Source organism: Phyllobates terribilis, unplaced genomic scaffold, assembly GCF_046119375.1.
Source record: "Phyllobates terribilis strain yellow unplaced genomic scaffold, ASM4611937v1 Scaffold_2__4_contigs__length_985480577, whole genome shotgun sequence".
NCBI lineage: Eukaryota > Metazoa > Chordata > Amphibia > Anura > Dendrobatidae > Phyllobates > Phyllobates terribilis.
Genome location: NW_027362762.1, coordinates 736,334,000 through 736,350,939, shown reverse-complemented (window position 1 = coordinate 736,350,939; position 16,940 = coordinate 736,334,000). Strand labels below are relative to the sequence as shown.

The following is a 16,940-nucleotide window of genomic DNA, read 5'->3' as shown; positions in this document are numbered from 1 at the left end:
AGTCCAAAAAATTATTCTTTATTAAAGATTAAAAACAGATACCAAGATAGATTTCCAAAAGGAGGAGAGGGCAACGCGTTTCAAACGCGGGTGTTGCGTTCTTTGTAAGAGCTAAATAAAAAAAGGTATGTAGATAGTATATATACACAAATCCGCCAATGGAACAACATCTACAAAGCATGTGATATAATTAAAAACATGTGATCACAAAAGGATGCATATAATCAAGAATAAGTATAAACAAAACCAAGTAGGGACATTTTTGTATATAATAAAATATTAGAAGAACACATTGCATGGCGCTTAGGTATTGTGAAACAGTAACTCGCGCCACATGTTCAAGCCATCTGGATGACATGTGTTGAGATGGTACATCCAGAAAGCTTCTCGGGTTTGTCACCGCCTCTAGGATTCATATTAAGTAGCTGTATACCATAAACTTGGAGGGAGGAAGTATTTCTATTATGGACCTGGATGAAGAGCCTGGAAGTGCAAGAAATGTAGCGGTTAGTTACATTAACGATATTTCCAATATGCTCTGCGATGCGTTTCTTGATTTTTCTTATAGTACAGCCAACATACAGCATACTACATATTGTACATTCAATCATGTATACAGCATGGTCACTGTTACAATTAATATAACTCTTTATCTCATGTTGCTGTGATTTGTCTGTGTTGAAAAAATTGTTTGTGACTTTAGCATAGCGGCACATACCGCAACAATTTTGGCCACACCTTTACAATCAAGCCAAGTATCGTGTTTTTTTGCTGGATTAATAAAGCTAGGGGATAATAAATTCCCCAATGTCTGGGCTCCTTTTGCAACCACCAAACAACCTGGGTCTAGTATCTTAGCCATTACAGCATCTTCATATAAGATGAGCAGATACTTTAACACAATATGTTAAGCCCAGCATCCACAGTGCACTTTCCCAATGAATGCAGAGGAGGGAAAGCGTGCGGTGGATGCTGGGCTGTGAACCCCCACCCACAGCCCATCAATCAGGGGTTAGCACATCACTGGGTCACGCCCGGCTGCAGCCGGGTCAAGTGATGCCTGGTGAGAGGTCAACAATAGCGCCGCTCACAGGCAACAATGACCACAGGAGATATTTAGAAAAAATCTTATTTCCACCTTTTAAATCAACAGGGGCATTTCCTATAGTAGTGGACAACCTCTTTAACAACCAATTTTAAAACCACAATTTTCAGATCTATAGTGGTGGCATCTCAACTGTTCCTTGTGCCTGTGTCCTTACATTAATTATCACATTACCTAAGGCAAAAAATCCCTAACTAAAGACTATTAAAATATAACTTTTATTAACATTATTAAAGGAATATAAATTTAAAAATCGCATGATCAACATATTGGTAAAGGATAAATTGATATCACTGTTTATATTGAGTGATATTATTTTATCCTTTTGCAATCTGTTGATCATGCGATTTTTACATTTATATTCCTTTAATAGTGTTAATAAAAGTTATATTTTAATAGTCTTAGTTAGGGACTTTTTGCCTTAGACAATTTGATAATAATTGTTTACTCTACGCTGACTTATATGAACAGCATTATCTGTGTATTATGTGTCCTTACACTATGTACTAACTACATCATGCAATTTGTAATATAAGATAACAAAACAAGGCTAATAGTACTATTTACAGTATATTTCATGTCATCTTTTCTTTTTACATTTTCTAGAATTATACATCACATAAACATGGGAAAGTATATTCAAATCCTGAAGTATATACTATTTGCCTTCAATTTATTGTTTTGGGTAAGTTTACATAGTTCTATATACAGTCATTCCAAATAGAAAATAAGTCATAACAAGCAAATCTCAATATATTTTTAAAGCGGTAGTGCCATCATATTGGGTTCACGTGTGTTCTATCAGCGCTAAAAGTAGATGTAATCAACAAAAACCTCTAGTTAAAGGGGACCTGTCACATAAAACATGGTGCCCTATCTGTGGACAGCATCATATAGAGCAGGAGAAACCATGCAGATTAAGGCCATGTTCACACGTTCAGTATTTGGGGAGTTTTTTACCTCAGTATGTATAAGCCAAGACCAGGAGTGGGTGATAAATACAGAAGTGGTGACATGTTTCTATTATACTTTTCCTCTGATTGTTCCACTCCTGGTTTTGGCTTACAAATATGTATGTAAAATACTGATCGTGTGAACGTGGCCTAAGAGAGTATTCACACAACAGTATTTTACTTTACATGTTTTAGCTGCAATATACATCCTCTATTGAAGTGCATGGAAGCTGAGCCACAGTATCCATGAGCGGCCACTGCTCAATGAGCAGAGCTACAGTATGCTGTTCTGGCTCCTACACTGTCCACATCTATGGTTACATACTTGCGGTCACGTCACTGACGTTCCCGGCTATGACAATGGTGAATCCTCACAGGGAGCAGTGCGTGAGCTGGGAACCTTCACAAGTCTGCAGTCACATAGAGTGACAGCAGACTTGTCCTTTTAAAGGGTGCCTGTCATGTCCCCAGTCCCTATTAACCTGCAGATATAGAGTCCATGTGCACATTAATAGCATTACAATTGGCCCGCCTCTATGACTGAAAACCAGCAGCTCCTGGGAGGAAAATAGTTCATTTTCTCTGCATAGCCAAAGCTTTCAGTTAGGCTACTTTCATGCGTTCAGTATTTGGTCAGTATTTCATATCAGTATTTGTGAGCCAAAACCAGGAGTGGGTGATAAATACAGAATTCGTGACGTGTTTCTATTATACCTTTTCTTCTTCTTGATCCACTCCTGGTTTTGGCTTACACATATGTGGCACCCCAGGGGTCTGGTTTCCACAGTAACGGCAATGTTATGTCTGAGAGCAGGTGGGAGGTCTCTTGGTCAGGAATCCTATGCATGCCACACCTCCTGCCCAGTCCTGGGAGGGGAAGAACTTCCCCGATATAAACCTGGGGCTGAGGCAGGGTTGGGGAGTTGAGAGGGAGAGTTCAGCCAGGAGGGCTGACAGGGAGCTGTGGCTCCGGCTGGGCCCAGCTCCTGGGCCATGCCAGAAGTAGAGAAGAGAAGCAGCATAGGAAGAAACAACAGGAGCTCTGTGGGAGCAGTGTTACAAAGAGTCAGGGGCTGGCAGCTGCAGAGCTCGCCCTGACTGAGAAGATTTCTTACCGGACCCGGAGTCCGAGGCTGTGGGGACTAACTCCTACCCAGCAGCAGAATCCGTCAGGCAGGGGATTTCAGGTCCTCTGGCCAAGAAACCCGAAGGCACGGTCACACGCATGGGACCAGCACCGCCGTCGTGGAGCGGAAGCTACTAGAAGGCCCCGAGTCACCGGCCATACGGGTGAGCACCACACGGTACACTCAGGGACGTGGGCTACTTATACTCGCTTCTAGCAAGGTAGCCAGAAGAGTATCGTTAGTTTGGGAGGCCTACAACTCCGCCTGGCCAGGGGAGATCCCATCTGCTCAAGGACTGACCAGGCCCCAACCGCTAGCCAGTACTCCGGGAGGGTCTATCTTTGTCACCAGTAAAGACCCTGAACTACACCGCATCGTCTCTGAGTGGTTCCTGCTACCCCCATCATCCACGTCGGCTGCCCTGAGGCCATACCCCTCCCGTTGGGGGTTATACCATCCACGCTGCACCATCCTTCCACCGGCCTCAGCGGTCTGCCCTGCAGCGGCAGCTCCATAGCTGCATTCAACGGGTGGCGTAGTCGTCCATCATCTACCGCTGATACAGCGCCACTTAGTCTGACTCCCTGGGCACGGACCGGATCACCGCCACGAGACTACAACCCTCAAGAGATCCGGCTCCGGGTAAGCTCCCGCGTGCGCAACGCAGCGCGACACAGGCCCAGGGGCGCGTCAACTTTTGGCGTAGTCGGCAGGATTTCGTGCCCGCAACCACCGGGTACTGCGTGCCTGAAAAAGACTGTTCAAACTTACCTGTGGTGAAGATTCCCGCCATCCGGCGCCATCTTCCGCTTCCTTCCCGCCATCGGTGGAGTTTTCCCGCCATCCGGCGCCATCTTCAGCCTTCTTCCCGCCATACGTGGAGTTTTCCCGCCATTGGACGCCATCTTGAGGACGCCGCGCGGGAAGAAGAGGGGCGTGGACTCCGAAAGCGCGCGAGAACTGAAGCCCCGCCTCACGTCCGGACGTTGCGTAAGGTCCTGGAAGGAGCCCAGCAGACGCCGACGTCACAGGAGCGCGACGGAAGGTCCTCAACCCTGACGATTCACTGCGGAGCCGCAGCCTACGGAAGAGGATCATCGCAAGGTAGGCCACGGTCCACTAGGGGGGAGAAGGATGCCGGATACGGAGGAGAGCTTCACCGCTTCAACCCCCGCCAGCGCCACCGCTGTTGCGGTCATGCCTTTCACCATGCCCTATATCCCGGGGGCAGCCTGGCTACCCCAGTACTCAGGGGAGTCACATACCCTGCATGACTTTAGAGAAAAGCTGGATAGCCTCTTCCAGGTGTACCCCCTCACAGAGGAGCAAAAAGTGAGCATCCTGGTGGCCCAATTAACCGGGGCAGCCCAAAGGGAGGTAAAGTCCTGGCCACTTGGGAGGAGGACTGTCGCAGAGATACTAACCCAGCTAACCGAGGAGGAGCTGCAGTACTACCAATACGAGGAAAGCCAAGAGGACCCGGACGGGTCTTAGGACTACCCTCAGGAGGGAGCACAAAGAGGACATAGCTACTGAAGGGAAGTAGCGTGAATAAAGAGCTGTAAATAGTTACCCGTAAGGGTACAAGGACTGCTGCTAATTAAAATATGGTCCCCGTTGGGATTAGTGAATTGTTCCCCGTGTGTCCCTATCCCTTACCAGGCTGAGGACTGTGAGCAGCCATCCCCTATCCCTTACCAGGCTGAGGACTGTGAGCAGCCAATCCTTATCCCCACTGGCCGAGGACTGAGAGCGGCCATATCCTGTAAATAATTATGTGTTTCTAGTAATTTATGGGAGTCTTTGGTGGATTTACCGGGAATCCTTTGTACATGGTTGGAGCGTAACCTTGGAATGGACTAAAGACTGTTAAGGACTCGGGGCAGGACAGACCCCTACCTGGTTACGTCTCCCTGTTTTGGTGAAATGGACACCTTGCTTTTCTTCAAAAACTGCACCCGGTTGCGGACACGCCGTGACCATCTTTATATGTTTTTCTTATTGTATTATTATTGTTTATACCTTGTTATGTTTTTCTAAAAATATGTTTAGTCCCGGAGTACTAAATTTCACTAGGGGGGAATGTGGCACCCCAGGGGTCTGGTTTCCACAGTAACGGCAATGTTATGTCTGAGAGCAGGTGGGAGGTCTCTTGGTCAGGAATCCTATGCATGCCACACCTCCTGCCCAGTCCTGGGAGGGGAAGAACTTCCCCGATATAAACCTGGGGCTGAGGCAGGGTTGGGGAGTTGAGAGGGAGAGTTCAGCCAGGAGGGCTGACAGGGAGCTGTGGCTCCGGCTGGGCCCAGCTCCTGGGCCATGCCAGAAGTAGAGAAGAGAAGCAGCATAGGAAGAAACAACAGGAGCTCTGTGGGAGCAGTGTTACAAAGAGTCAGGGGCTGGCAGCTGCAGAGCTCGCCCTGACTGAGAAGATTTCTTACCGGACCCGGAGTCCGAGGCTGTGGGGACTAACTCCTACCCAGCAGCAGAATCCGTCAGGCAGGGGATTTCAGGTCCTCTGGCCAAGAAACCCGAAGGCACGGTCACACGCATGGGACCAGCACCGCCGTCGTGGAGCGGAAGCTACTAGAAGGCCCCGAGTCACCGGCCATACGGGTGAGCACCACACGGTACACTCAGGGACATGGGCTACTTATACTCGCTTCTAGCAAGGTAGCCAGAAGAGTATCTTTAGTTTGGGAGGCCTACAACTCCGCCTGGCCAGGGGAGATCCCATCTGCTCAAGGACTGACCAGGCCCCAACCGCTAGCCAGTACTCCAGGAGGGTCTATCTTTGTCACCAGTAAAGACCCTGAACTACACCGCATCGTCTCTGAGTGGTTCCTGCTACCCCCATCATCCACGTCGGCTGCCCTGAGGCCATACCCCTCCCGTTGGGGGTTATACCATCCACGCTGCACCGTCCTTCCACCGGCCTCAGCGGTCTGCCCTGCAGCGGCAGCTCCATAGCTGCATTCAACGGGTGGCGTAGTCGTCCATCATCTACCGCTGATACAGCGCCACTTAGTCTGACTCCCTGGGCACGGACCAGATCACCGCCACGAGACTACAACCCTCAAGAGATCCGGCTCCGGGTAAGCTCCCGCGTGCGCAACGCAGCGCGACACAGGCCCAGGGGCGCGTCACATACAGAGGTAAAAAACTGACCCAATACTAAACGTGTGAACATGGTCACAAAGCATTTTAATGCTATTAACCTGCAGGTAAACCCCATATCTACAGGGTAATAGCATTTGGGACATGACAGGTTCCCTTTAATACATCATTCTTGATGTTGGTATTCAGGTTAGTAGGTAGTATAAAGCTATTTGTAGAATCCTTTATGGCTTAGTAATTTTACCAAACATACTGTGAATACTTTATGTTTGTCAACTAGTTTTCCACTATTAGGAATGTTGGTATATACTATTGTGTGTCCTCCTGTCCTTGCACTTGCTATTTTATAGGACTCATTCATTAAGTCTAAGCCTGTTCTGATACTGTCCATTTTCTGTAGGTTACTGGATGTACCATAATAGCCATTGGCATCTACTTTGTTGTTCACAACGTTTATGGGACCCTGTTTCCCGGTATTTCCTCTATTACAATTGGGAATGTCCTCATTTTGTTTGGCTGCATTATAATGGTATTTGGATTTCTAGGATGTATGGGAGCAATAAAAGAGAATAAATGCTTACTTCTTACTGTGAGTATTGGCACACTCCTAATAATTTTTAATACAATCAAAAAATGGAATTCATTTTAATAAGGATGTATATGTGATATTTAGTAATATTGATGAACTCAGTCTTTGAGATCAGATTTTTTGGACAATTCCTGGTTAAGAAATTAAGTTTGGATTATATAACTCTGTCAATTTATGCACCTATCCCTACAAGAAGCCTACAAAGTCATCTGTACATTCAGACAGAACTCTATGAGCAAACCAAGTCTGATAATCAACAGCAATGGAAATGACTGGGATCTGGTGATGGGACCCAGTCCAGAAAATTTTTACCACTTCAGGTGCCTAGTGTACTTGTATATTTGAGATTTCACTTTACAGTCTATTGAGGTGAGCAGCTGATAGGTTTCTTACAGAATAGATTATTTTGTTATGTGGGACAATTTGCATTTGCATTATATATGATCTAGGTGAGACACACATTAGATACCTGTTGCCAAATGTTTGTTTGGCTGATAGCTCTTCCCTTGGCCGAGGGTGTATGTGTTCTATATAAGAAGACAGGAGTAAGCTGCTACCAGGTACCACTCAGCTCTATAGTGAACAAAAGGATTGTGCATGCTGAAATCCAACAGCCTCATGCTTTTTTTTCTCAAACATCTGATGTCCCTAAGCATAACTCTACTCAGACAACACAGGGTGAGGGTGAGGGTAAAACTGTGTGGCAATGCTTTATTGAACCACAAAGCGGACACCCTTCAGCCTGTCAGGAATAGAGTAGCTGCAATGTCGGGGCTTCCAGGGTCGACTACCCCCATGAGTGGCATCCCGCTTTTGGCGGTCCCCCAAAGAGAGGAGGTAACGACAAGCTTAGGAAACTAGCCGAGAACAGTGAGGTCTGGGGCCAGGTTACCTGATTGTCCTAACCTGGATTCTTCAAGATGTCTCTGAGGGTTCAGCAATGGTCAATGGAGCCGATCACAGGTCAAGGGTCAGGGATGAAGGTGGAAAGAGCTCATAACTAGTGTTGAGCGAGTATGTTCTGCTCCTCGTATGCTCGGGCCAAGCTCCGAGTATTTACAGCTGCTCGGTGATATGTTTGAATCGCTCCCGTGTGCATGATTTGTAACTGTTTGACAGTTTTATTGCATGTGAGGAATGAGTAAGAAATAGACATTCCTCACATGTAATAAAACTGTCAAACAGTTGCAAATCATGCACACGGGAGCGATTCAACTTTATCACCAAGCAGCTGTAAATACTCGGAGCTCGGCCCGAGCATACTCGCCGAAAGGGTTAATAGAACATACTCGCTCAACACTACTCATTACTCATTGTTTGAGAATTTTATCAATATGCATAGTTTGTCCTCCATTGCTCAGAACATCAACTCCCTTGGCTGGTATAATACGTAATCAGCATACTATCAAACACTATTGCTCCAGGACAATATCTTGCAAGATTTGCAGTCAATAAGTTGCAGTACATCTTAATTCAAATGTCAACATTCAGGATTATTCAAACAATAGTATGTGTTAATCAACCAAAGAAGAACACAGGTTAAAAAGTCAACATAAAAATAAAACTATATTGCTCTTGGCCATCAGAAAGTATGTCTGGAATAATTAAGAAGAAAAGCTGTGTTGTCACACCATGTTTTGCGGTTTGTTCTTGGACTGTAAAGCGTTTCTGGCTGCGGGTTTCCTGACTCGAACTCTGCAGCCTCATAGGAGACCAACGGTCAACTGCATTGCAGACCAACTTTGGACCACAAAACGTGGATGTGTAAAACAGGCCTTATGTATATGGCCATCTTTAGGTTCTGTTCAGGTCACACTGAAGCCTTCTGTTCAGTGACATCTGTGATTGTTCCCTTTACATGTTGAGAAATCAAATAAAGATACATATTGAAATAACTAGGAAAGAGAAAAAATATTGATCCATATAGCAATCTGCAATCAAATGTACTGCATCAAGATCAGTGCTCAAATATAGGCTCCATTGTTATTTCTGTTAGAAATACTGTAAGTACTCAATTGAATTCCTTTAATTTTGCAATTGAATGTTGAAGAATGACTTTCCGTTTCTGTGTCTTAGTTCTTCATTTTGCTCTTGCTGATTCTGTTGATAGAAGTTGTTCTGGCAATTGTCCTCTTCATTTATGAAAAAGAGGTAAGCTATGTGATCTAGTAAGTATCTATGTGATCTAGTAAGTATCTTTAATCCCAATGACAAAACAGCATTCATTCTCCATGGGGCTGTCAGAAAAAGTCAATCACCGTTCATTGTGAACCTGTGAGAGTGGTAAGAAAGGACAACGTGCCACGCCAGACCATTTTCACATATAATGCCTTATCATGCTGTGGACTGACTGACTCAAATGTATTGTGTTAGGTGCACAGACATGACAATGGGTATTGGCGAGTCATACGCTGGGTTCCCTTAATCTTATACCGCTCCCCCCTCCCCTTACCTGGGATAAATAGGCTGACACCAGAAGTGGATTAAATTGGCCACAGAAGCCATTTATTTAACTAACAAAATATAACATAAATCCTACTACTATTGGTGGATGGTCCTCGAAGCCTCAGACCTGCAATGGGCAATGTCTATATATGCCTAGCCACAACTGCTCAGGGTTGACTTCTACCTCTAGCCGTATATATCACCAGCTCAGAGGCACCTGGCAAACAACCCGGCTTTTTCATCCATAGTCCACTAAGGCGAGCCCTTTCAGCCTTAAGGCGGGATTTCCACTCCCCTTCGCCACTTACTTATGTCCACTTGGGGATCCAAAACATTTGGTGTCCCTCACACCCCCACCAATTTTTTCCACCAACTTCGAGGACCATTACCCCTTATGCCATCCACATAAATGTTTTGCATCCCTCAAACATTTATGTCACTCCACAACCGCAAACCAAGTTCAATGCCCTCCTGAATGACTAAACACCACATGTCCAGTCCCACGGCATTAAGATGTACCCCGTCTCATCTCCAAAATTCCCCCTCGCCTGATTCTAATTACACGTGTCTCACCGCGACTGACCTATTCCTCGCCATGAACCGACCCACCACTCTGTTAAGTTTCTTTCTTGCCTTATTGATCCTCTCCACAAATTTTGCTCCTCTCCATACCTTCCTCGCTACAATGTCCGACCAAACCGTAGTTACTCTGGAAAACATTGCCCACAGCCTTAAGAGATCAAATTTGATATCCCTTATCAATTCCCGCACTGGCCTCTTACCCAGGTCATTGCCCCCAATGTGCAGTACCAATACATCTGGGGGCCGGTCTAACTTCACAAAACGGTGAAATTCGGGAAGGAATTGGCTCCAGACCATCCCACGATTACCGATCCACAGGATAATGGCCTCTTGCCTGGAAAATTCCAGTTTTCTGCCCGATGGCCGTACCGATGCCCGCAACGCCGCCCAGAAAACTAAGGAATGGCCCATGATCCACACAAACTGGGGGCCGGCACCTGTGAAAAATTAAAACGAAAATGTTTTCCACATCTCAAACTTTTTTTTTTATTATTATTATATATTCAGAACATAAACTTATAAACAGTTCGGCCATACATGAGATCTGAATCTGCCAAATTCCCACTTGCCAATCCGCTTCACCATGTCCTCTCCTAACCCTCTCCTTGCAGCCTCAGTAGCCTCCCCATTTCTGAAGGAGTGACCACTATAATCCACCGGTGATACCCCTCCTAACTGCAAACAATGCCGAAATATGGTGACAAACTGAAATCATGACAAAAATGACCCATCTTCATGAACTAATAAAGGAGCACCAGATCAGCCAGTGGCTTGACCAAACTCCCTCAAACAACTCACTGGGCACATTGCTGACTTATGGACATGAAAGATCACCAATCTGTGGCCTCTACCACTTTGGTCTATTTTTGATGAATGGATCACTAATTCAATCCTGTCCTCATACAAGTCCACATCCTCCCTCAACAAACCCCCCTTTTTTGTTTTTGAGGGGCAGTCTAATTCCCCCAACCTCAGAGCTGCAAAGAAGGCCAAGAGAAAGTCAGTTTAAATAAACAAATCTCCCATTGTCACCTACAAGCTACCTCAGCTTACCTACCCAAGAGTAATAATAGTTCGTATGACACCGGCCGTCTTCTATCGGATACCTTCCAGCCTCTCCTCCATCCCTTTAATGCCTGTACAACTAGGAAGGATTTTGTCAGATCACTCATACCCCTAAGCTTAAAGCCAAATGCTAAGCCTGCTATAAACCTGCTGATTTTTTATACCGAGCACCCTTCTTCCCAGCAGTGACCTAACCAACAGCAATAACTAACCTTCCTCTCCAATACTATTGCCTAGGGATACCTTCTATTCCTCCCAGACTTTCTGAACCAGTGAATACGGTGACCATGTCCTGCCTGCCAGAGATGAAGAAATCAATCCCCTTACTGCTCGAATGGCAAATCCCACAACCCCACTGGGCATTTCAAGCCTGATGCCTCCTCAAACGTTGCCAACTTCTGAAATTGTTCCCACTGTGAATGAGAGATAACATCCGCAATCGTATTTTGAGCCCCTGGACAAAACTGTGCCACCACCCATACATTCAAAGACAAGCCCAATAATACCATCGCTGTAAGACTCTGATAATTTGGAGAGATGACGCGGATAAAGAATTGATTGCGGGCACAACTACTGTATTATCACTGACAAATTTTAATTTTTTGTTCCTGAACCTGTCACCCCAGATTGACAATGAGACCATGATGGGAAACAGGTCGAGTAACGTTCTGTTTTTAACAAAGCCTTGAGCAAACCATTTTTCAGGCCATTCGCCAAAAACCAAATTGCCCTGGCAGTATGCTCCAAAACCATTTTGTTCAGCATCGTCTATAAATAACTCCAACTCACCAGCACTAACCACTGGCTCCATCTACAAAGATCTCCCTTTATTCGGTTCCAAAATTTTGCCCAAACTCGCAAGTCATCTCTCAGCTCTTTTTTTAACCTTATGAAGTGGTGTGGGGCCCTGACTCCTGCTGTAGCTGCCACTAGCCTATGACAAAAAACCCTGCCCATTGGCATAATGCGAGAAGCAAAATTTAATTTGCCAAGCCAGGACTGTAAAGCTCTCAGGTTATTTTTTTCATCTCTCTAACCTTTTTAACCTCTGCCATGAGATCCACTAACTTTTCTTGTGGTAACCTACACTCCATGGTGCATGTGTCAATAACTATTCCTAAAAAACTTAATTCCATAACCGGGCCCTCCGTTTTTTCTTCCGCCAATGGCACACCAAAATTTCTGGCTATTCCCTCCATAGTATATAACAACAATGAACACTCCCCCAAATTAGCCGGGACTATGCACAGAAAATCATCCAGGTAGTGGATGAGGTATTTTACCTCTGAAACGTCCTTTACTACCCATTCCCAAAAAGTGCTAAATGATTCAAAATAAGCACAAGACAATGAATACCTCATTGGAAGACAACGGTCAACGAATAATCCCCCCTCCCAAAAACAGCCCAACAGGTGCATAGAATCGGAGTGCATCGGTTGCAATCTAAATGCAGCTTCAATGTCCATCTTTGCTAATAGTGCCTCTTTTCCTAACAACCTCACCCACTGAATTGCTGCATCAAGCGAAGTGTAAACCACAGAACACAACTCCGGGTCTATGCCATTGTTTACCGACATGCTCTTTGGAAAGGACAAGTGGTGAATTAGCCGAAATTTGTTTGGCTCCTTTTGGGTACTACTCCCAACAGTGACACCCTAAAATTCTTAAGAGGAATTACCGAAAAAGGACCATCCATGTGACCCAATAAAACTTATTTTTTTCATTTTTCAGACACTACTTCCGGAAACTCCAAAGCTGACTTCAAATTTTTTGGAGAAAACTTAACTTTTTGATCCACAAGCGGAATCCTGAAACCATCCTGAAAACTTTCCTCAAGCATGATCGCTGCCTCTTTATCAGGGTATCTACTTAGAAAATGTCACATCTCTGGCAGCCTAACCGGCATTAACCCTTTTTTCAGAACTATCTCCTCATTTTTGCCTCCCTCCCCTAATGCATTTTGACCCAATATGATTTCCACCACATGCGGAGCACTCGTGCTTAAATTTGCAGTTGGCTCCGAATCTACACACCCCTTCATTGAATAAGAAGCACAACCGTCTTTGCATGGCCACCGAGTGCCCAGACTGTCCTGAACCCCCGGTGTTCCCCTGAATGGACTGGCTCCCTTGGCCTGGTCTATTGGGAGCATTAGCCCATAGCCATAACGCGATATCTTTATGATCCCAACGAATGTTGGATCGCACTGCCTTACGCTGATGAAATTGTTCGTCATAATGCAGCCACCCCTGCCTCCCCTATAGCATCCAAGTTAAAAAACAAGGCTGAGCAGTTTTCGGATGCCTTTACCCCAACGACACTGGCCAAAATAGCGAATGCCTGTAACCAATTAGAGAAGATACGCAGAATTAATTGGTACCTTCTCTTTTCCTCATCCTCTTTTTTCGAGTCATCCTTTTTAAGTCTGTCTAAATTAAAGCGCTCCAGCGGTAACAAAGAAAAAATGTTCACGTATTCATTTTTCCAATTTTTTTCTGTAACTTTCTGTTTGGAGTGTGCCCCCAGTGGCCCCTCAAAGCACACATACACTTCGCCTTTTGCTGAGTCATCAAGCCTAACTGTGTCGTCCTTTTCAGTCCCCCCCCCGATGGTACTGAAATTACAGCAGGGCCCCCATGGATACTTTCCCCCACCTTTTCTGATCGTGGTGTTCCCATACCCAACTCAGTGCCACCCAACCCAAAGCCCTGCCCCATTCCTGAACTTGGTGCTGACTCTAAAACCCCCAATCCCGTGCCCCCCAAAGCTGAACCATAAGTCCCTGTTCCGACCTCTAAAAGTGAACCTGGAGCGCCTACCCATGCTGCTGATAGTGAACCTCCACTATGGATCCCCCCAGGTACGAGTACCGCAGCTAATTATTTTAGCCCCTGCAATAATATATTAATGCCTCTGCCAGCACCCCCCAGGACAACCCCTGACCTAAACTCCCCGTACATGGCCCCAAACCCCCTATTTACAGGTAGCGGAGGACTATTGATTCCTCCCAGGACTGGAGCGGCGGGAGGCAGAAAGCCGAACCGTTGTCCTGACAGGAGGGTCACTTGAGGGGCTCCAAACGCGGCGCTGGACCCTGGGGGTATCCTCCAGGTTTAGGCACGCTTGGAGGCCGGATCCTTCCTCTTCTGCCGTTGCACTGCAGGGGGTGACTGGACACTGTCACCCCCATCCCCTCGAAGCAGATTCTGCACCGCTGCCTGCAGGCCATCCGGTCTCAAGACCACTGCTGTAATCCTCAACTGCTGGATTGCAGCATCCATATTAGTTGGTGAGTAACTGCTGCGGCCAACATGGAGATTGCTCTTCTCCTAGGGCAACCTAAAATGGCTGCCTGTTCTTACTGGTCAGGCCCTTATAAAGCCCATCCCTCCTCCCACTAATCCCCTTTCCTCCTCCCAATATATCCCAACCTATCTCACCTACGTTTTAACCCTTCCTGTGCTTAATTTCCCTGCCTAAACCCTGTCATGTTAGCCTCCCTTTAATGGCAGGGCCCAGTACGGCCTTACTGATATTATGAAGCTATTACAGCCCTTTATTCAGAAAATTTATGTGCTTGTCTGACCATTTCTTTGCATTTTTGGAGGATAGAAATTGCATTCTTTACTCTTTGTTCTAATAATGTGGAGCTAGGAGCCTTGGGCAGGTTTACATTACTTTTAGTGTAGTGGAAAAAGTATATTAACTTATATTAACTTAAATGAGGTTTATTTTACTGCTCTGTTAGTAGTCTATATGATATGTGATACATGTAGAATTGTAAATGGGATTGGTTATGCATTAGAATTAGATATCTATTAAAAGTATCGGAACATATCCTTCTAACAAGGGTCAGCAACCTTGTGGGACTCTAGCTATTCTCAAACTATTATTCCCGGCATGCCTTGACGGCAGCAGGGCCATGGGTTCTATTCTATTTTCTATGATGGGTATCTGGACGATCAAAAGCCTAAACAATTGAACATTTTCAACACTTTGATGTTGACTATTTCTAAGAGACATAGGACCTTTTAACAAATTTTTCATGTTTAACTGGACACAAGATACAATAGTAACTGCAGAGTGGAATAAAACATGTTTTGTTTTGTTTGTTTGTTTGTTTGTTTTTGTTTTTTTAATTTTGTGAATTGGCACATAATAACGTAGCCTTAAATAAAGTCCAAGTGGGCGTTACCAGTTAGTTTTCACTGGGGGAGTGTACTTTTTCTCCCAATACGAATTGCCCAATAAAAAGCAGGCAACAACATACTAGAGAGAACACATGCCCTCACCATAGCTTAGGTTTCTCAGTGTGTGGAATATAAAGATACAGCTCTGATCTCCTGGTCTAATTTCCTGAGTTAGAGCACAGATGACTCACACCTTTTACATAAGGTCGATGTGCATGGAGGAACAGCACAACTTCGTCTAGCTACATAATGAACTACACAATAATATTCTAATTGAACCATAGACCCTGAATGGAACATCAATTTACCTTGATACATAGTAATGCGTGTGTGTTAGTCTATTAGGGTAAATTTGTATTCTATTCATGGTCAGTGGGTACAATTGTATATTTTATCTATAGATACCAACTTTCCCTGATCTAGCAGGACAGTCATGGATTCAGGTCTATGTCCCACTGTCACGGCGGTGAGCCAAGTGTCCCTTACTGCTGTCATCAGCGTGGCACTGCACAGCGTAAGCACTGACCACCTGAGCTCACACTGCAGAGCTCTGAGCATCCCCTGAGAAGAAATAAGCAATTTTTCACCACTCTATGTCTTCTCTCCTGTAGGCACAGATAGCTCAGTGAGCTCCATGTGCCAAATAGAAGCTTCGGAACAGTCTATCGGATCCATCGGTCACAAGGTTGCTGGATTTCTGTATGACACCCAGCTGCTGGGTCCTAGCTTACCAAGATCAGCTATGCCAGTGACATATCACTGGATCTATTCCATATGACTGAGATTCATAGAGATGCCTCAGCAACATTGGAAAATATGTACTGTAAAGAAAGAAAGAAATGTTTGTCCCCCCAGAGATCTACTTTGAGCTCTTGGGAGACAAATTATGTAAAAACAATTATCTATCTTATCACATGTATCTCTCTCTCTCTCTCTATCTATCTAATAAAATAGAAAAGAAAAAAATAACCCTCCCCCCCTAAAAAAATATAACACAATAATAAAATAATATTTTATTACATATGTTAAAGGGAACCTGTCTGGTCAGGTATCGCTATTAACCTGCAGCTATAGGCCGCACTTTTAGTACAGCGGTCAGGCACCTTCACAACACTATTAACCTGCAGATTAACCCTATATCTACAGGCTAATAGCATTAGCCAAATTGACAGGTTCCCTTTAAATAACAAAAAAAATACATATTAAAATGTATCCACACAATCCTAATAACCTGAAGATATCCTTATTAAGACTTTCCTCTCTGCCCTTAGGTCAGGGTACAATGTAACAAAGCTCCAACCTGCTTTAGTGAGAAAGGCAGGGAGGAACTCTGAAGAGACAGCCTGAGGGCAGAGAGCAACATTGAGGAGACCACCCTTCAGGTGCTGCACAGGAAGTAAAGCAATGTGGAAGGAAAAAAAATGAACATTTAACTTTTTTCACAAAAATTTTATTTTAGACCAATTTTTTTTATTTTTACAAGGGTAACAGTAGAAAATGGACCCCAAACTTTGTTGTGCAATTTCTCCTGAGCATGCTGACACTCCATATGTGGGGAAAAACTACTGTTTGGGGGCACGCCATGGCTCGGAAGAGAAAGAGCACCGTTGACTTTTTGAAAGCAAAACTGTCTGAAATCGAACACGGACACCATGTCGCGTTTGGAGAGTTCCTGATGTGCCTAAACAGTGGAAACCCCCCCACTTCAAGTGACTTCATTTTGGAAACTAGACCCCTCAAGGAATGTATCTAGATGTATGGAGGCCA

The 16,940-nt window shown here is 45.0% G+C and overlaps 1 protein-coding gene across 2 annotated transcripts in view; it reads left to right on the top strand.

Annotated features, from left to right (window-relative positions):
* The window catches only part of CD53 (CD53 molecule), a 75,696-nt gene that overhangs the window by 38,634 nt on the left and 20,122 nt on the right, over positions 1–16,940 (top strand). Inside the window, exons 1-4 of one of the 2 annotated variants that reach the window (XM_073667207.1) lie at positions 381–506; positions 1,712–1,790; positions 6,703–6,891; positions 8,968–9,042. In XM_073667207.1, the coding sequence (XP_073523308.1) occupies positions 1,731–1,790; positions 6,703–6,891; positions 8,968–9,042 (324 nt within the window). In that variant the 5' untranslated portion in view covers positions 381–506; positions 1,712–1,730. Of the gene's footprint in view, positions 1–380; positions 507–1,711; positions 1,791–6,702; positions 6,892–8,967; positions 9,043–16,940 lie in introns of those variants that run through there. The other variant, XM_073667206.1, reaches the window with a different exon arrangement.